The following is a 21,338-nucleotide window of genomic DNA, read 5'->3' as shown; positions in this document are numbered from 1 at the left end:
GTCCTACTGTCCTATTGTGAAAATTCCTTTTTTTGTACAGTAAATGCAGTGGACTACTGTTTCTTTTGGCCTTCCCAGCTCATCCGAATAACCACAGTGACAGGATGCTTGCTGTCGATATACTTCCAGTTGATTAATGGCATAAAACTGGTCATGTAAAGCTAGATTAAGATCTATAAGATATTGTGCATAAAACACGTTTAAAAATCTTTCATGATGTTCATGCTCAAAGGAACATTTCTCTTATAACATGGTGCAAATATTTTCCTCACTGATGCCCTCCATTTGCAAAAGGCTTTTTAATAGAGGCACAGAGAGTGAACACGCACGAAAGGCCTACAGATCAATGGTTAAGAGAATAGTAACATTTTCCACTCGCTGCTTGTTCCTGGTCCTCTCTGTGTTAAGCATGGCAGCACAACAAATATTTGCCAATTTAAAGGGTTAGTTCACCCAAAAAGGAAAAATATCCCATAATTGACTGACCCTCATGCCATCCTAGGTGTATATGACTTTATTCTTTCAGCCAAACACAATCGGGAGTTATCCTGGCTCTACCAAGCTTTATAATGGGAGTGAATGGTACCTTGGTATTATATGGTACCCAAAAAAGCACATCCATCCATCATAAAAGTAATCCATACGGCTCCAGGGGGTTAATAAAGGCCTTCTGAAGTGAAGCAATGCATTTTTTTAAGAAAAAGAACCATATATATATATTTATAAACTATAATCACTGGCTTCCGGTAATGGTTGTATGCGAGTCAGTTATTACAGTTTATAAAGCTATAAATATGGATCATTTTCTTACAAAAACGCATTGCTTTGCTTCAGAAGGCCTTTATTAACCCCCTGGAGCCGTATGGATTACATTTATAATGGATTTTCTTTTTTGGGCTTCAAAATCTCAGGCTCTATTCACTTCCATTGTAAAGCTTGGAAGAGCCAGGATGTATTTTTTGGCTGAGAGAAGAAAGCTTTAAAAAATATATATGTTGGTTTAACTAAAAAAAAAAAAAAGTGACTTGGTTGCCTCAATTTTGAGTTAATAAAAATAAAAATAAAAATAGTTGATAGGTTTAATTAATAGAAACTCAAAATATTACGTTATTAGATCCACATTAATTAAGTTGTGATAAATCATGAAAATATAGTTTTTACAGTGAGTCATACACCTGTACCTATATGTACACATACACCTGATATACATCCTATAGGATGGCTTGAGGGTGAGTAAATTATGGGATTTTTTTCTTCTTTTCTTTTTTGGGTGAATTAACCCTTTAAGTGCTGGAGAAAGGCTATTATGATTAGCTGTACTCATCAAAAAACAAAGTGCCTTTATCATTTATAGTTTAATGATTTCAATTTTTGTTTTAAAAATTGGTAGCGTTAAAAGTTACCCGTGTATCTTTTTCCTAGTGCTTTCTGCCAGCCTCCAGTAAATAAATCAAATGAAACACAAACCTAAACATGTATGATGTTCCCAGTGTAATTTTTAGCCAATCTAGTCAAAGATATTTATATAAATGTATTCACAAATTAATAAATATTTCCATATGTTCAAAATTTGCATCAGCTCATGTAATGTACTGTGGGAATAACTTGCTGGCATTGTCATCTCCAATTCCCCTCTACAAACAGGCCAACATTAATTTTGTCATTCATTATTTGCATAATATGCTAACACATGCCATCTTTTCCAGCACAAACTGAGAGACACAGCTCTCTGTTATGAAACTAGCCTAAGGCCAGTGGCCTTTTATTTGAGTAATGAATTGTTAATGTATTTAAATTATATTTGCTCTATCAATTTAAATCAGGTCAATCTGGTGATATTAATGAAACATAGTTCTATCTGACACAGTCTTCTAATTCTTTTAATCTTTTAATGTTGACTTTGTAGACTTCATCTGCATCATCTTCTCTCTGTTATTTGACATGATGTTTCAAATACATTTTGCAGATGCACTGCTGTACAGTGTGAAAGATCATTTAAAATAAACACATAAGACAAAACTAAGAAATTGCAAATGTCAGTGAACAACAAACAAAAATGCACATGCTTGAGATCTCTTGATCCACAATTGTACCGCTATAATGAGGACACTACAAGAAGACAGCTACGTGCTTTCAGTCAATAACTTATTAGACTGTTTTTGTATTTTAAGGTACTTTTGGATTAAGATTTATCCTTCAGTCTAGCAGCACCGTGAATATCTAAACAACTGCATAGCAACCCTAAAAATAAATAAACTAAAATGTATTTGAAATACATTTATTTTATGCTAAGTATACATGTACATATTTATGTAGGCTACTTAATATAAATACCCTGCAATTGTACTTTTAGCATACTAAGTTGGTATACTTTAAGTCTGCTAAATTGGAACAACAAATTTTTGTACTTAATGCACTTTAGTTATCCAAAAATAGTGCTGAAGTTCAACTTAAGTTATACATATATGTATATATATATATATATATATATATATATATATATATATATATATATATATATATATACACAATATATGTATTGCCCATTTGATTGTGCTAAAATGGGACTATTACAAGTATACTTTAGGTATAGGCTACATATAGCTTGCATATACAGAGATCGTCGTACTAGCCTTACTAATAGTGATATTAAACACATTTTAGGATGTGCATCATGCAATAAAGAAGTACTCCGTCCAAATAGAGTTTAGTTATGTAATATATCAGTAAGTCTCAAGCGATATGTCAGTAAACATTTTATTGGATTAGTAGGCTATACATTAAATAAAATTATTATAAATACATTTTGGCATATGTTTTTTTTCACTAGGGAATGCAGGGTCACAATTAATAATATAACTAGTATGAATTTAAGACTAGTCTAAATTTGTATAATATAATTTTGAGTTCTCCTACTACTGTGGCATTGCTCAAATAAGAAGCAGGAGCTCTGCGTGTCATCTTGCAACGTGGCGTTCACGCCCATCTCGAGTTACAGACAACCCGCCGGCCAATAGCAGAGCTTCTAACACTCCCGTACTTAGTTAGCCGCGCTATGATTGGCTGTGCGTTGACACGCATCCATGTAGGGTTTGGTTGTCGCCTTTAGTGATCCACCGGGTATGTTTGAATCGAAAATGACTTGTTCGTGTTCTGATGACTTGTATTGTTTCGCTCCGAGTTGATAGTACTTGAAACGCGTCTCCCTGGCAGCCGCAGCTTCTCCGGGTTTGAAGGCGGTCGATCAACTAGTTACAGCTTTTAACTTTGTGCCAGTTTTAAACTCTGTCTTTGCGTTGGATTGCGTCTTTCAGACATGGATGTGTCGACGTATTTATGGTTTTTGTCTGTTTGCTCGTGCCTGGTGCACGGGAAACCCACTCTTAGGAAAGAAAGAGTTCACCACGAGCCTGAATTGAGCAGACAGCCTCACGAAGATAACCAGAGCTATCAGTACGACCACGAGGCCTTTCTGGGCAAAGAAGAGGCCACCACATTTGATCAGCTCACCCCAGAGGAAAGCAAAGCCAGATTAGGGTAAGATTGGGGTTTTTGTTCAACAGACCCTCTTGAGTAGTATTGTTGCATATCTCTATATGTGAGGCAATAGCACATATGATTGTTCTAGATCACAAAACGGAGAAATCGTTTAATAATCTAGTGCAAAGTTTTTAGAAATTAAATATTTGTATTCATATTTGTTCATATATTCGTGGGGAGCATGTAATACCAGGTTTAATATGTATTCTAAGGGTTACTTCATTTGACCTCAAAGAGAGTCTATAGTTTATGTTTGTCTCGTCACATGACAGCAAAATGCCCCCTGCATGGCGTTTGCCACACTGGCATGTCAACGTTTTTGGTGCTTGATATCAGGGTTTTTCTAGTTCCTTGCCAATGTAACATGTTCTCCATTTGAAATGGGTGTGACATGAATCTGGGTGCTCTTCCCACAGAACTCCCTCTCCTGTACTGTTAAATGCATGGGAGGGCTCACTTAACATCACAACGTGGCATCAGAGATAAAAATAATTTGCTGTTGACAGTCTTCTAGTTACTTGGACTCTAGTTCCTGTCAAGAACATTTCTCGGTTGTATTTCAAACCAAAATAAGCATAAATTATGTCTTGCTTAAAGAAAATATAGCCAAGAAAATGAAAGTTAAGCACATTTCCCTCAGTTCTCATCATTGTAATGCAAATACATGTTAAATATATACATTTTGTTACATTATAAAATGTTATATATAGTATATGAAACTCATATATATATATATATATATATATATAATATTATTATTATTATATTTTTTTAAATATATTTGTATTTTATTTGATGTATTAATATCATGGTAGTATTACCATAAATTAAAATTATCCCTTAAAGTGCATCCATCCATCATAAAACAAATCCATACGGCTCAAGGGGGTTAATAAAGGCCTTCTGATGCCTATGTAAAAAAACAACAAAAACAAAAAAAACATATAACTTTATAAACTATAATCACTGGCCTCCAGTAACCGTTGTATGCAAGTCTAGTTCAGGCGGAAGAGTGACCTCTGACCTGACATATTGACGAAAGCGGAGGTTGCAGAGAGGATAGAGCAAAACAAAACACTGTTCATAAATTAGAAGTCTAAAACAAGGATTTTTAAAGAGAAATGTCAGAGGATTTCAATATAAGAGAAGAGGAGCTTTATTTTGTTGCCCAGCCCTAGGCCTATTTGTTTGAACCGTGAAAGGTGTCTGCTTTCACCGAAGCTTGCATTACTTCTACTACGTCATGCGTCAGGTCAGAGGTCACTCTTCCGCCGGAACTAGACTCATGTTTGGCCTTTACCGGAAACTAGTGATTATAGCTTATAAAGTTAGGAATATAGATATTTTTCTTACAAAAATGCATCACTTTGCTTCAGAAGGCCTTTATTAACCCCCTGGAGCCGTATGGATTACTTTTATGATGGATGGATGTGCTTTTTTGGGGCTTCAAAATCTAAGGTAACATTCACTCCCATTATAAAGCTGGGAAGAGCTTGGATTTTTTTTTTACATATAACCGATTGTGTTTGGCTTTTAAAAAAGAAAGAAAGGCATACACTTAGGGTGGCTTGAGGGTGAGTAAATATATAATGGGATAATTTTCACTTTTGGCTGAACCAACCCTTTAAGAATGAGAATCACCACTGAAGAAGAACTACTAAAAACAAACGAATTACAGTAATGACAATTTTGGTCCTAAAAATTGGATTAATTATTAAAATTTGTATACTTTTTTTTCCAATTATATTGGAATGAAATATAACACAATCTATTTGAGCTGAAAAGCTAGAAATGTGTCTCTGAAAACTCCACTGTATATGCAAATATTTATTCTATGTAAAATAGAATTCTTTCTGTGCACTTTTAAATTCTGTAGGAAAATAGTTGATCGTATTGACAGTGATGTTGATGGATATATCAGCACTGATGAACTCAAGGCCTGGATCAAGAGAGTACAGAAGCGTTATGTCTATGAGAACGTTGCAAAGGTCTGGACTGATTATGACCTGAACAAAGACAACAAGATCTCATGGGATGAATATAAGCAAGCAACTTACGGTTACTACCTTGGTGAGTCTCACTGTTCTCAAACTAGCTGAAGTTTTAATATTGATTAAATGTTGTTGTGATAGATCCCTTAGTGAAATTGTTTTCCAGCCAATCCAGAGGAGTTTGAAGATGCAACAGACCAGTTCAGCTTTAAGAAGATGCTTCCGCGAGATGAACGCAGGTTTAAGTCTGCAGATCTCAATGGCGATTTAGCTGCAGAGCGAGAGGAGTTCACTGCTTTCCTCCACCCAGAGGAGTTCGATCATATGCAGGAAATTGTGGTTCTTGTGAGTGTCAGTTGGATTATGGGTTTTGAGTTTTAGACTGTGGTACCACCTGTCAGTTTAATAATGCAGACTGTGTTTCATAAAGTAACTGATTCATTGCTTTCCTCCCTTCTATCAGGAAACTCTGGAGGACATTGACAAAAATGGAGATGGACATGTAGATGAGGACGAATACATTGGTTGGTTCATCTGTTTTTTTGTATGTGGGGTATTACAAATCTTCCAAATGGGATATGATAGTTTTTTGTGAATTTCCAGGGAAGATGTTTTCAGTGTTTTTTTGCTATTTTACAGCGGACATGTTTGCTCATGAAGATGGCGGTCCAGAGCCAGACTGGGTGAGAACTGAGAGAGACCAGTTTTCAGATTTCAGAGATCTGAACAAAGACGGGAAGATGGACCTAGAAGAGATTCGTCACTGGATCCTGCCGCAGGACTATGACCATGCGCAGGCAGAAGCCCGGCATCTGGTATACGAGTCGGACACTGATAAGGTAAGAACCTTCTGAGATACTCACCAGGAGTATCTCTAATCCTGAATCAAAATGTTAGTATTGATCCTGTAATACATACAAGGTTTGGGTTATCACCCAAAAATTAAAATTCTGTCATTAATTACTCACCTGTAAGACCTTCGTTCATCTTCGGAACGCAAATTAAGATATTTAATGAAATCCGATGGCTTAGGGGGTGCTCCATTGACAGCTATTTAATTAACACTTTGAAGGCACTTTGAAAAATCTTTAAAATAGTCCATGTGACTACAGTGGTTCAACCTTAATTTTATGAAGCTACGAGAATACTTTTTGTGCACCAAAAAAACATAACGACTTTATTTAACAATTTCTCCTCTTCCGTATCAGTCTCCGACGCACGTTCACGAGAGCACCACGGCTTTCCATGCATGTGGAAAGCCGGGATCGTCTATTATACAGCGAGATACATGTGTCGTCTCTTCGTCTGAATTATCCAAACTTTCAAGATGTGGCATGACAATATCACAATCGATGCAGCACACACTCTCCTGTTCAGTAGGCATCGCTTGGCACTGATGATCTGACAGGGTGTCCGCGCGGTAGTAAAAGGTAGTAAAAATAATCTACCAAAATTAAGGCCCTTGAAAGGTAGTAAAAGGTAACAAACGCAATTTGACTTGGTAGTAAATTTTTCATCACCACCTCAATATATGAGTTTACATTTTTTTGCTTAATATTTGTGTCTCCATATTTTAACTTCATCTAGCATAATTAAAAAATATATATACGGTGCTAACAGGACCTGACGGGCTCGACATTAACGCTTGTCCGGGACAAGTGGATTTTTTGAAGGGACAAGTAAAAGAGAATTTTACTTGCCCGACCGGACAAGTAGCCTAATTAAACGTCAATAACAAAAAATGTATAAAGGAGGAGAAATTGAGGAGAAATCCAAACAAATGTAAACTCAGTTAACAACATAACGTTACTGCCAATGCCAAAATTCAAAATGTGTTTTAATATTTTTAACATATGATACAGTTTAGCAACCTCACACGACGAGTGCTGTTTTCTTGAGTACCATCACGACTGAAAATGTGACATTGCTTTTGATACAACAGTTCAATAAACAGTTCAAATTAAGTTACTTACATTTTAGACACAATATTGACTGTTTTTGTTCTGTTTCAGCAGAAAAAATAGTTCCAAACAAAGATCACAGCAGAACCGTAACGCATCTCACAGCAACACTTAACCGTGTTTCATTACTGAATGATTCAGCGTTTTGAACGAATTGGCTGATTCAAAGATTCAATGTCCCATTCATAAACATGTCTCATTCTTGAATGAATCAGTTGTTTGAACGAATCGTTTGAATGAATGCAGATATGACAATATGCAGGTAGGGGCAGATATGACAATATGCAGATTTAAATATATCAGAGCTGATTTAACACAGATGAGGATATTTCTTCAGAATAAATTATATTTACAGCACACACACACCAAAAACATTCCGGACAAGCAACTTACTCGGACAAGTGAATGACAGATTTACTTGTCCAAAGGACAAGCACATGAAAAGGCTTAATGTCGAGCCCTGAGTGAGTCGGAGTTGATAGCAATGACAAAGTGCCAAGGTCATTATTCACCTGATTAGGGCTAAGGGCTATGGTTAGGATAACTCAAGGGCTAGGGTTAAGATAAGGACAACTGAAACTCAACTCGACACTACAAAAAAAAAACATAATTGACAATGACAATAGGCCTACTTAATGATAACAATTAAACATTAGTGTACCTAATATGTATGATGGGTGTGACAGTGTCACACTTATACCTTATAGTAAGTAGTAAGTGGTGCTTTACATACCCCGCCCACCCCACCACACCCCCCAAAAAAGGGCTGCTGCTTGATGTCGTGATGGTAGTAAAAAATATTGTGGAGGTGGTAAAAAAGGTAGTAAAAGGTAGTAAATTCATCTCTATGATTCCTACATATACCCTGTCTGAGCGTGCGTCTTCCTCTACTTGTAAACACAGCCCTGCGTTTCCAGGTCATATGTCAGAACGCCAGCTCCTGCGTCATCACCACACACGCATGTGTAGTTCACAACTAAGGAAGAGAAGAAAGTTACTAATAAGTTACTAACTTAATAATTACTTGCCCTCATATTGTTCCAAATCCATGAGACTCATTCATCTTCTGAACACAAATTAAGACTTTTTTTGATGTGTTATGTCCCTCCATTGACAGCTACGCAACTACCACTTTGACGCTTTGAAAAGTTCTTAAAGAGATCGTAAAACTAATTCATATGAATAGTTTTCATGAACTGCTCCCTATATAGCATAATAGTCCAAGTAACATATATTATATTATATTATATTATATTATATTATATTATATTATATTATATTATATTATATTACAAATTCTGATAAGATTAAGGGGTTATAGCGATCACTAAAAGGGGAACCAAAAGAAAAACCACAAATTAGGAGTGTTATATCACTATTTTTGGACACACTTTGGGAGCCGATGCTTAAAAACAGGCAGTGGAGGAGGTTTATATGTTCCAGGCTTATTATTATTATTATTATTATTATTATAAGAATGCAAATGAACAAACAAAGATAGATGACACTGACACACGAGTATATTCAAGCAAAAGACAGCTTATCTTGATTCTGAAAAGCACAGCAAAACCAACTTTACTCGCGTATAGAGAAGAAATAAAGCAAATGGAAAAATCCGACCCCCAATTTTTAAAGCTTAGTGTATTTATGTATAGGGAACAACAAGTTAATTGATCATTAATTTTAAGGAGAGATTGTTTTATAATAATGCGTTATATGAAATATAACTTTTTTCAGGACCAGATGCTGACCAAAGAAGAGATTCTTGAGAACTGGAACATGTTTGTAGGCAGCCAAGCCACTAACTACGGCGAAGACCTTACCAGGAACCATGATGAGCTATGAACCTGAGCGAAGAGTGTGGAACTCTACCTGATAAACTCCATGGCTTCCATTCCCTCAGAAGCCATGCCACAGACTGATCTATTGCAGCTCTACCTCACATAACACTGGACATAGAGGAATCACTGACTGATGGTCATAGTCCCTGAAACAAACTTCGGATTTCCTCCTTAACTGTTCTTTTGTGGGTGATCAAGGAACTGTTATTGTCCTGGTTGAATGAGCTGCTGCAGATTCTTTTTCAGCTAAAGCTGAGCCTTTTAACCCGATTTGTTTTTGAAGCAGTCACAGGACTTGTACAAGTTGTGGCTGTTTTTGTCTGGTGTCAGTATATTGGAGGAAACATTCTAATGATTTAGAATATGAACTTCATGCTTTGATAGTTTAATGTTTTTACTACAGAAAGCACCACAAGTCAGTGTTGATATATAGTTATACATAGATGTGTAATTATACTTTAGATTATCACAAATTTCCCATTGCTGGCCAATAATGAGTCTTGTTTTGAACCTGAGAAGCTTTGGCATTGATGATCTGCTGGTAAGACAGTGATGTTTCAGGCCAACTTTTGAAGCTGCTTAGATGAGGGTCAAAATGTGTTTGATAATTTGATAACCTATTCCAGTCGTTTCTCACTGAATTTTACCAGTCATTTAACGATAACTACAAAATTAGTCCTATAGACCTTAATCAGGGTAGTGCCGTATTTAATTTTTGACATGAATAAAATTCTCTTTGAGGGAGAGAATACCGTGTTATTTAACAACATACCGATTGCTTACTAAACGTCTTTCCGAGAAGACAAACTTTCAGTACAAACTGGAATTGGCTGTGAAAATTACGTGATAGAGTGCCAGCGCTTGCCATTGTAAAGACTGTAAGTCTCCCCTCACAGCCTCATTTTCGTCCACGTAAAATTCAATATGCTGTCTAACCTAACTGAACTCTGCAGTCTTCGTTTTAATGCAGTATAATAGATAAGTATAGTAGATAATTTATCACCAAGACCTTCTTTTTTGGCTTGGCCACAGAGGCTTGCATGCATATGTTTATCTTGTGAAATGCTTTTATTTTAATTTAATTCACAAAATTAAATGGGACTATGTTGTCCATGGCACCAACACTTCATTTGAGCCAATATTTTTTTCCTCTCAGTGATACTTTGCCGAAAAGTAAAAATCTTCCATAAAACTTGAAAGTTGTTTTTGATTGATTGACTTTTTTTTTTTTTTTTTTTTTTGAATAATTGCTATATAATTGTTTTTAATTCACACACCAGATGAGAAGTATTGGAGAGTTGTATTTTGAAACCAATGTTTCAGGATTTCTGTAATTATGGCCATTTTTGGCCCCCAACCCACACACACGCTTTTTTTCTTTCTTTTTTTTAAGCTTTGGTGCATTATTTATTTGCTGCAAAAGACAGAAGTGAATTCAATCTGGCATGTAGTACTTCAGGCAAAACTGCAGCTCCATCTGTTTACCTCCAGTGAAGTGACTCCTGGATTATTATTGGAGATACTGTAATATCAAATGTCCCAAGTGCATGTCTGCAGCCCAGCCGTCTCCAGTAAGATGCCCTGCAGAAGGCAAACATGGTGAAGATGCAACATTTATTAGTAAGCCAGTTAATGTAAGGATTACCTGACCCACTGCCTAAAGGTAAAGGTTGAGTATATACAGTTTGCAATTGCAATTTGTTCCCTGCTTCCAGCATGTCTCAGGTTTTGAGCCCTGAGCAGAAAATACCTCTGTCTTCACGTGAACAATGATTTATGCACACTAAAACAATAGCATTGCGGTATATTATTATTTTTTCCCTTTTCACTAGGCCTCGCAGAGTTTACACAAATGTGTATTTGGCCTGAAGTCCTTTTAAGTATTTGGCCTTGATAGTCACAAAAACGTTATTGTCTTAAAGGGTTTCTTTCAGTGATATGTTTACGTGCTGTTTTTGTTTCATGAAATGAAGTCTTTTTCCTCCCTCTAGTTTAATAAACTAAGAACTTGTAGATGTTAAAGGTAATTTCTTTCTTAGAAAAAAATATTTTCTCGTACCCAACTTCAGTGCTAAGACAACTATAAGCCACTAATACGCTGATTTTCCCAAGTTTCCAAAAGTTATTCTAGTTTCAAATGGGGTGTGACCTAAAAATAAAAATTAAAAATACATCTATTGAGTGCACCAAACTGTCCTGTCAAAAGCCAATTAATAATATGTAAAAATAAATGTGTAAATTTACATTATTTCAGTGTTTTCTCTATGCATTTTACTGCAAGTTCTTTGAATTAACATTTTATGAGCATTAACTTTGTAATATTTACAATTCATCCATCAGTTCTCCAGTACATGTGACTATACACCAAACATCTGTGCCTATGTTTTTATAAATGAGGTTAAGTTGATGGTCTTGTCCCAGGAGAGAACCCAGATTCCTTTAGGACTTAAAAAATACGTTCAGCCTTGGGGATCCTTGTTTCTCTTGTGTCTTTCTCTTTCCTTTTCCTCAGAGACCTAGAGGGCTTGAATCAGTCCCTCCCTGAAGACCTTGTGTCTTCTCCAAACCCTCACATGATGTAAATAAAATTAAACAAGTTAGAACTGTTTAAAGGAGCAGTTTACCTGGAAGTTGATGGGGACGGGTGCTGTTAAAGTCCCCCTGTAGTCAATGATTATATCCCTTAAAACTTATCTTTGATCACCAAAAATACATATTGAAAAAAAAATTCCTATTAAGAAAAAATTCTTAATGCTTTAAAATAGCTTGGACCCTTGCCTTATTTAGTATACGCGGTTCTATGAATATGCAAATTAGTCCCGCCTACACTCACACCAGCTCAGAGATCCACTCGTTGACGTGATTGGTTACAAGGTAGTTTGTGACGTCAGAAACACCAGCGATTTCAAACCGCATTTTTGAGAGTCTTTAGATCAATGCAGTTTTGAAGGGATACTCCACTTTTTTTGGAAATAGGCTCATTTTACAACTCCCCCAGAGTTAAACAGTTGAGTCTTACCGTTTTCGAATCCATTCAGCCGATCTCTGGGTCTGGCGGTACCACTTTTAGCATAGCTTAGCATAGATCATTGAATCGGACAGGACCATTAGCATCTCTCTCAAAAAAATTACCAGAGAGTTTCGATATTTTTCCTATTTAAAACTTGACTCTTCAGTTACATCGTGTACTAAGACCTACGGAAAATGAAAAGTTGCGATTTTCTAGGCTGATATGGCTAGGAACTATACTCTCATTCCTGCGTAATAATCAAGAAACTTTGCTGCCGTACCATGAGTCCAGCAGGCGTAATGATATGACGCAGCGCCTGAAAATAGTACCCAGCTCGGTAACTTCCAACGTGACCGGGACTAAGTTTGTCTAACCTATTAGACCTATTTTCAGGGGCTGCGTCATATCATTACGCCTGCTGCACCCATGGTATGGCAGCAAAGTTTCTTGATTATTACGCAGGAATGAGAGTATAGTTCCTAGCCATATCAGCCTAGAAAATCGCAACTTTTCATTTTCCGTCGGTCTTAGTACACGATGTAACTACAGAAGAGTCAAGTTTTAAATAGGAAAAATATCGAAACTCTCTGGTCATTTTTTTGAGAGAGATGCTAATGGTCCTGTCCGATTCAATGATCTATGCTAAGCTATGCTAAAAGTGGTACCGCCAGACCCAGAGATCGGCTGAATGGATTCGAAAACGGTAAGACTCAACTGTTTAACTCTGGGGGAGTTGTAAAATGAGCCTATTTCCAAAAAAAGTGGAGTATCCCTTTAAGAAGAAAATAACAACCCGATCTCACGGCAATTCAAACGTATTTTACAAGCAGGCTAATTCATACAAATTCATACGATTTTTGTTAAATCCTACATATTTTATGAGTTGCCCAATTCGTATGAATGACCTACCCCTGACCCCGCCCCTAAACCTACCCATCACTGGGGTTTAGACAAATCGTACAAATTCATATGAATTAGCCACCTTGTACTCACTCGTACGAATTGGTCATGAGATATTGTTTGTCTTAAAGAATATTAAAAACACATCATAGACATATAACCATGTTAAAATTTAAAACATTTTGTTTAATTTTCACCACAGGGGGACTTTAAGTCCAAAAATGACCAAAAAAGAACCTCATAAGATGCATCGTATTAACTTATAATAATCTATTCAATAATAATTGGTCACAAAGCTATTGTATGACTTTAAAAGATTTACGACTAGAAGCCTACATGAGTTATTTTTATTGTGATTTTTGGAGTTCAGCCCCATTCCATTATTTTATTTCAACTAGACCTAAAAGTGAAAATAGATAGCGAGGACAACAATGTGGTAAATCTGTATTTAATATATTTGCATATTTTTCCATCTCCACTGCCCAATATGGGTCGCTTAGTTTGTACTTATATCATGTAAACACTGTACATCCATATGTTTATATCACAAATGCATCTGTCTTTAAATACGTTTGTCTGTGTGTCTTGGGAATACTCTAGCTGTTCTTTTCGTCTGCCAGTTTCCTCTCAAGGTGTTGTCTCCTCTCTCTGGCTTCTCTATCTCTTGTCCCAGAGTGACTGCTTAGACGGGCCCCATCTGAGCCTCTGAGCTCCAGCTGCCAGGGGCCCCGGTGTCCCTGTGCCCCCCAGGCATTAAGCCATACAGCATGGGAGACGTCTGCATTCTCACAGCCTCTCAGGACACAGAAAGGCTCAGTCATATGGCAGACACACACACACAAAACTCCAAAGCGTCCTATGTGTATTGAGGTATTTCTTACTACAGCTGCAGAAGATATATAAAGACGTTGCGTTAACTTTGTGAGATAACTATATAACTCTGTAAGGGAGTTGAATTCTGGACAGCATGCTACTAAAATATACACTTCTTTATCTAAGATGACCTCTGAAGAGTATGATAGTGGAGAAAGCTATCCGTTAGTCCTCCCATGCATCCCATTTTCAGTGAACAGTTCCTAAAATAACCTTTTTTGTGTGTGTGTGTGTGTAAAGAACATTTTAAAAATCTAAAGAACCATTTTCCACTATAAAGAAACTTTTGTGGAATGGAAAGATTCCATGGATGGATCTTCATGAAACCATTGATGCCAAAAAAAGAAGCTTTATTTCTAAGATTGTATGTTTGTGTTAAAATGAGTGAAATATGACCATCTATGCCACACGGTACAGACAATTTCTGCAGAATTGAGGCCACGGTCGACAGGCATTCGGCTAATGAAGGGGTGTGAAGGGAACAAACTGTCCCTACGCTTCAGTGGCATTAAAGACACTGTTAAGTGTATCACTGTATCCTCAGCCACTAATGATCTGTGTGCATCCCAAACAAATAGAGCTGCAATGCATTTCATTGTCAGGATTCTGACTGTCTCATCATACATGACATTTAAGACAGTGTCTTGGCACTTCTTGTGAATTTATACAATTGTAATGATACAGAAACGGATGAGCTGTCTTCATTAAAGTGACAGTGACAGTGACGGCCAAGTATGGTAACCCATACTTGGAATTTGACCTCTGCATTTAACCCATCCAAGTTAATGCACACACATTAGGAGCAGAGTAGTGAGTAGTTAACACACACACACACTGCAAACGTGGATACACACACCCAGAGCAGCGGGCAGCCTTTGTGTGGCGCCCGGGGAGCAATTAGGGGTTAGGTGCCTTGCTCAAGGGCACCTCAGTCATTTCCCACCGGCTCTGGAATCGAACCAGCAACCTTTGGGTTACCAGTTCAACTCCCTAACCACTAGGCCATGACTGCCCCGTAAAGTAATGTGAAAAGAAAGTTTTTTTGTTGTATTTTTGTTTCAGTAAAAGCGCATTTAAGTAGAACCTCTCAATTTTAGCACACTTGTTGGAATAGTTAAAAGTATAAAATGGTGGAAATGATAGATAATGATTTAGAACTGCATTGGACCATACACTTTAAAGTAAAAAAAAAAAAAAAAGTCCCATGTATAATCATCACATAAAAGATTTCTGAGAAAGCTGTTGAAAGCGGATCAGACCAAGCAGCACAACACACTTATAGCCAATCAGCAGTAGGGGGCGTGTCCACTCATGATGGGGGAGGAGAGAGAGTGAGCAAGAGGGAGATTTGAAGAAAGACTGTAGAAAGAGAGGTGGCTGAGAGACATTACAAAAGAGAAAAGGTCAGACGAATATTACTGGAAAAGGAAGGGTTATGATCAGGCAAGAGCTTTAGGACCAGCATTAATATTAGAAAAGCTTTCCAGCGCTGGAGAGACCCAAGAGGGAAGGCCAGAAAATGGATGCCGAGGTTATTGTTACTCCACACGTGAGTAACACTGGTTTTGCTATGTTTCACAGAACCAAGACATGCTGTTGTTGTAGTAATGTTAGCTCTAGTAACAGGACAGTTTTGAGTTATTTTTAGTCTGGAGCTGGTGTGCTTCTGCTGGCGACTAACAACCAACTCTTGCTTGTGTACATTTTTTGTTCTTCCTTGTTCGTTCGTCATCTTCGCTTTATTTTGCTTTGCTTCAGCTATGATAAAGAGACATCAATTCTTTGGGCATTTTGGGGGCGGAGCAATGAAGGAAGGGGGTGTGTTTGTTTGGGTTGATTTCAAACATTACTATTATAATATTGCAATCCATTTTGTTTAGTAATCCATAATCTTGAATTTGTATCCTCAGCAGGTACAGTATGTGCACTTGGAAGCTGTTTTGGTATCTGTCGGTTTGTCCAAACCACTAATCCTAAGTTTGAACAGTGAATTGATTTGGATTTGTAAGTGGACAAGAAGGACATAGCACTGTCCTTCAGGAGCATCTCTGATCTTTCCCACCTCCACTCAGCAGTAGAGACCAAAGGCCAACGCTCTATAGTCAAAGTGCACAGGATTATCTGTGTCTCAGGCACAGAACACATCACAGGAATGCCCTGTCAAACATTAAATGCAGAAATGCAAGAACACTCCACTTCAAATGATTGCTCACTGGCCTATAACTAAAGGGGTTAAGTCTAATCCTCTCAGAGTTTAACTACCATCAATGTCCTGCAAGGAAATGTAACTGGAATAAAGTCAGGAGGTTTTGAATAGGAGAAGGTTGACTTAATGTTCAGGTTAGTTGACATGCGTGTGTCTCCATCATTTTGTAAAGCAGAGAATGAGGTGTATGCGTAATTGGCAACATAATGTGGTCATGGAGTTTACAGCTTACACAGGACGGGACTGGCCTGTAAAGTGATGAGCCACGGTCTGTTTTTAATGCTCCTCTTAGGTGTGCGTAAATATGAAATAGACACCATAATAAAAGGCTGGTGTGCAACAAAGTGGCAACTCATGATCTGTTTATTTAAAGGGTTAGTTCACCCAAAAATGAAAATTCTGTCAGTAATTACTCACCCTCATGTTGTTCAAACCCCGTAAGACTTTCGTTCATCTTCGGAACACAAATTAAGATATTTTTGATGAAATCTGAGAGCTGGCTCACTCCTCCATAGGCTTCTATGTTATTGAAACTTGCCGGCCATTATGTCATTATGTCAAGTCAAGGTAGCTTGATATCAGTATGTTTTAACTGGAAAAATAGACAAGACACTAAGGGCGTTTTTCCACTGGGTTCGTTTGCTGCGGTCCGAACCCGAGTGCGCTCGTTCCCGGCGCCCCCCGCAGCGTTGGTCTGGTTTCACACTCAATTAGTTGTATCGAACCCAGGTGCGTTTGCAGTGATCTTACGTCATCGCAAACGCACACGGAAAATGCATGGATAATACAACTCGACTGAGCATAGCTGTAATTTGTATGTTTTTTTGGTGCTATTATGCACAACATAGTGAGAGACATCACCTCTTCAGTGTCCCACAACGTTCCCCTGCCACTCATGGTTGTCGTGTGTGAGGAAACAATGATATCGACAATGATACGCATGCGCGGGATACTATACTTCCTGAACAAGCGCGCACCCGAGTCCGTGTTGCTTGCACATTAACGCGAACCGCGCCACGGTTCGGGAGCAACCGAGCTCAGACCACCTCCTCCAGGTAGTCTCGGGTTCGGTACTCTAGTGCGCACCCGGGTCCGATGACAGCGTTCACATTAGCGATTTTTCATGCAAACCGTGCCCCGGTCCGCACTAAACTGACAGTGTGAAAGCGCCCTAAGAAAATTATATATTATTTTGCCATATGCAAACTCTGTGGAATGCCTTTGGTGACTGTCTTATAACAAAATATAAACGATGCTGTCCATTAAGATTAATTCATTCAAAAACCTGCATAAGCAGCTGATTAAAAGATAAACTATCCAACTTTTTTACTTTTGGTCCTCTATCGGTTAAATTTGGTTGTACAAAACATTATTTTGGTTGTAGTTCGGCTCATCTACATGGATGAATATGGTCCGAAGCACTGGTGTACACATGCATTATTTGGGATATCTTATCTGAGCGAATGGACAAATAAATAATGGTTTCTGCTTTCTTACAGCCAGTTGTAAGAAAATAGAAACCATTATTTATATGTCCGATTCCCTGGATTTTTGCCATTTTTAATGATCCTTGTTTTTTTTGTTTTTTTATTTGCTAAGACAACCATTCAGCTTAAATGTAGGAGAGGTTAGCAATAGCAAGCTATAGCTTCGAAAGAATGAGATCCCACCCTCCCTTCAGAGCGTCTCCAAAGCCACTCCTCCTCCAAAACACATGAACGCACACAGCCAGAGCAGAGTCTGCAAAACGCCATGAGACGAGAGACGGCGTTAATCTACCTCATGTCTCAAAGCAGATAACATTACAATAATAACTTAAAGAGCACTGACCTGTACCACCTGACTGCTGCAGATTCATTTCGCCGTTGATAGTTTTGCTATTGAAACTCATAAATTCGAGTCACGAACCGCTCCGAGTATAACGTCACGGGTTTCCATCTCTACCAAATTACAGTAGTTATGGCGTGAACGCAGCATAGGTTTGTTTGCGGCACTCAGTGACTGACGTGTGTCTAATCTGACGTGTGACTTACGTGTGTCTCTGCATAGCATGGATAGCTGATGATGTATGATGTCTGTGCGAGCAGGGTGTATGGAGGTTGAAAATACATTGACTGGGTCCGAAATCGCATACTCTCTTGAGTAGGTACTTGTTTTGAATAAATAATTGCTTCACGACCGCTAAAAAAGTAATTCTATATGAATGTGTGTTTAGTATAAATGTAATCCGTACGTACTACTTCTGCCATGTTGTCATTATCATGTGACCTACCAGCATCAGCTCTCTTTTCTTCACTGTCATTCACAAATCCTCTCCCGTGGCCTCATGGGATATTAAAGTGTCCATCACATTCACACTTCAGAATCTCGCCGGAAGAAGTAGGTCATCCGGGTACTTTTTGCCTACTCTTTTATGAGTACTGTGAATTCGGACATACTTCTTTTGTTACATACTGTTTTCATCTACTATATAGTGCAGCCGTTGACAAGCAGGAAGGATATCACAATGATTGGGCGAACATTTTATGATCCTATGTTACATGTAGCTTTAAACTCTGATAATATATTACAGTGGGCTAGTATATTTTAAAATCTACTGCTTAAATAGCTTAATAGTTGTTAGTAGGTTGTAGTGTAGTTGTCTACTTTTCTCAAAATAGTGACTGTAATTTCACTGCTTGGCAAACTGCAATTTTTCAAGTAGCTTTCTTATCACTGGTCTGCATAGAGTCAACAAAAGCATTAGTTGGTATAGTTTTCAGGTAGAGTTCAATAGAACTACTGATTGTCAAATTGAATTATCTGGATCACTAAGTCAGCCCGAAATGATTCGTCTGCCTCTGGCGTAATATCTTCATTCCCACAATGCCCTGAAAAGGCCTTGTCCATCTCTCTTTCTACAGTGTGTCTGGCCTAGATTCCTTTAGCTTGGAGAAGGGCATAGGAGAGGAGAATGCTGTAGGTGTTTGGACCCCTCCTTTCCCCCATCATCCTCTCCCCGCTTCTCTTCCTCCTCAGGGAATGAAGCCCCATCTGCTACACAGTGTGTCTTGTGAGGAAACAGAAGAAAGGAGGCTGTTTCTGAGCTCTTAATAGGGGCCACTTTGGAGCTCCCTTTATATGGAGACAGATGATGAAATCTTTCCTTAGTTTGTTTTTTACTCTCTATGACTCTCCTCATGATATCTTGTTCACTATAATAGTTTGGTTGACTCTTATCTACACATAAACGGATGTTTAGACACTATAAAGGGTCTAAACAAATTTATAAGGTCCTAAAATAATCAGCATGATCAAAACTTTGCTGAAAAACCTGTTCCACAGCCTAATACCTTGTTTAATGAGATTGATAGTTTATACTTTTTTAGCAAGTAAAAGGTAATTGTAAAAACATTGTGTCTTATTGTTGTGGTTAATGGAAGAATACATTTTGTATTGTTATATTTCAAAATTAACACATGAAGTAACTTAAATTTATTTGATTATCCGTACAAATATGATACATCAGGCTCTTGAGGAACATTTATTTATTTTGTACATCTCTGTCTCAACCATCATTGAATTGCATTGTTTTTACCCCCACGATAAAAACTAAGTTGGATCATAGGACTGAGCAATATCACCTTACTAAGACATAAATATCAATTGTCACTCTATGTCTTCCAATAATATATGCATTTTATGCGAATAGTCTCCCATATTGTTTTAAAGATCTCACTGATTTACATGACAAGATATCAGAATTCCATCTTACTTTTTGCAAGTGCACCATATTGCATAGCATATTTTGCTCATTTTGGGTATGTAAAACGGAGGTGTTTTTTCCACTTTGAGTATGAGCTCAGGTTTTTTAGGGTTAATCATGAGCAGACTCATGGAAAATTCAATCAAACTACTGACTTCCAGTCTTTGCTGCTCCTCGCACAATTAACCGTGCTGTTTCAGACAACTGCCCTGGCTATGAATTGGAATGAAGTCTAGGGGCATGATAGTTATGATCTTGTTATCACATAACTCATTTTGATCTTTTGGTGATCCATTGGGGCTCCATCTTTGTGGCCAGACATGATGTTATTCTTCTGCTAATGGCTAAATGCTCACAGGAGCTAATTAGGACTCGTTTTCTGTGTGAAGAAAGGACTGAGAAGGAATAAGGGCTCAGCCAGGGTAAAAATAAATGTTTCTACCCAGTCTGTTGTGTCCCATTTGCACATCTCTGTACTATTTGGGACTTTCTTTCTTAGTTCTACTCTTTAACAGCCCTCTCATTATACAAAACGAGAGGGAGTGTTTAAAACTGAAAATAGTTCTAAAATGGGCCAATTACATGGTGTTAAGAAAGCCAAATTTTCACTGAAATTGAGTGCTTCAGTGTGCTGGTTCAAAAAGTATTCAGTGTATTTCACTATAGGGTGAAAGCGATACATTCAGGATTTCAAACTGTTGAGAATGAGATTCATGCTGCCTCACTTAAAAACGAAAGATCTGTCATTATTTACCATTATTATTATTGTTGACCTTTTTTTCTGTGGAATACAAAAGACGTTTTAATGAGGATAAGTAGATTCCTGCTAGGATGACGTATAACATAATCTCGGTTTATGATTCTAACCACGAATGATATAGTCATTAGTGATTCTAACACGTTTTGTTCGTCATGATAATCTTCACAGATGAACACAACCTTTATGAATTTTATAGCCTTAATAAAAATCGACAGAAATAAAAAAGCCACGGTTGCACGAGTTCAACGTCACCATTAGCTAGCCTACTAAACGTCAGACAACTCTTTCAGTCTTTATTTTAAAAAAACTTTTAAAAAGTTCCAGTTAGAAATTCTAGAATAGTTTGCAAGAGCGCGAGTAAACACAGAGAGGCTGAGGAAAGTTAGTAGGAGAAGTTGCTAGCCTAGATGAGTTTACCTGTTCGTTGTTATGATGTCCCATTTAGCCACTTCTTAGCAACCGCCTTTTTCAAGACACCAGAAAATCACAAGGGGGCATTCTTGTATTTTAT

At 37.7% G+C, this 21,338-nt stretch overlaps 1 protein-coding gene and 1 long non-coding RNA gene across 2 annotated transcripts; both read left to right on the top strand.

Annotated features, from left to right (window-relative positions):
* Positions 1-3,072: 3,072 nt before the first annotated feature.
* On the top strand, positions 3,073-10,554 carry rcn1 (reticulocalbin 1, EF-hand calcium binding domain). Its single transcript, XM_082157685.1, has 6 exons — positions 3,073-3,537; positions 5,417-5,610; positions 5,698-5,876; positions 5,995-6,055; positions 6,171-6,370; positions 9,230-10,554. The coding sequence occupies exons 1-6, from the start codon at positions 3,317-3,319 to the stop codon at positions 9,335-9,337; spliced, it is 963 nt and encodes a 320-aa protein (XP_082013811.1). The 5' UTR covers positions 3,073-3,316; the 3' UTR covers positions 9,338-10,554.
* LOC309489211 lies at positions 7,300-8,311 on the top strand. Its single transcript, XR_014202366.1, has 2 exons — positions 7,300-7,611; positions 7,755-8,311. It is a non-coding gene; the product is annotated as an uncharacterized lncRNA (long non-coding RNA).
* Positions 10,555-21,338: the final 10,784 nt, after the last annotated feature.

Source organism: Leuciscus leuciscus, assembly GCF_965113295.1.
Source record: "Leuciscus leuciscus genome assembly, chromosome: 2".
NCBI lineage: Eukaryota > Metazoa > Chordata > Actinopteri > Cypriniformes > Leuciscidae > Leuciscus > Leuciscus leuciscus.
This window is presented reverse-complemented; position numbering and strand designations above follow the sequence as displayed.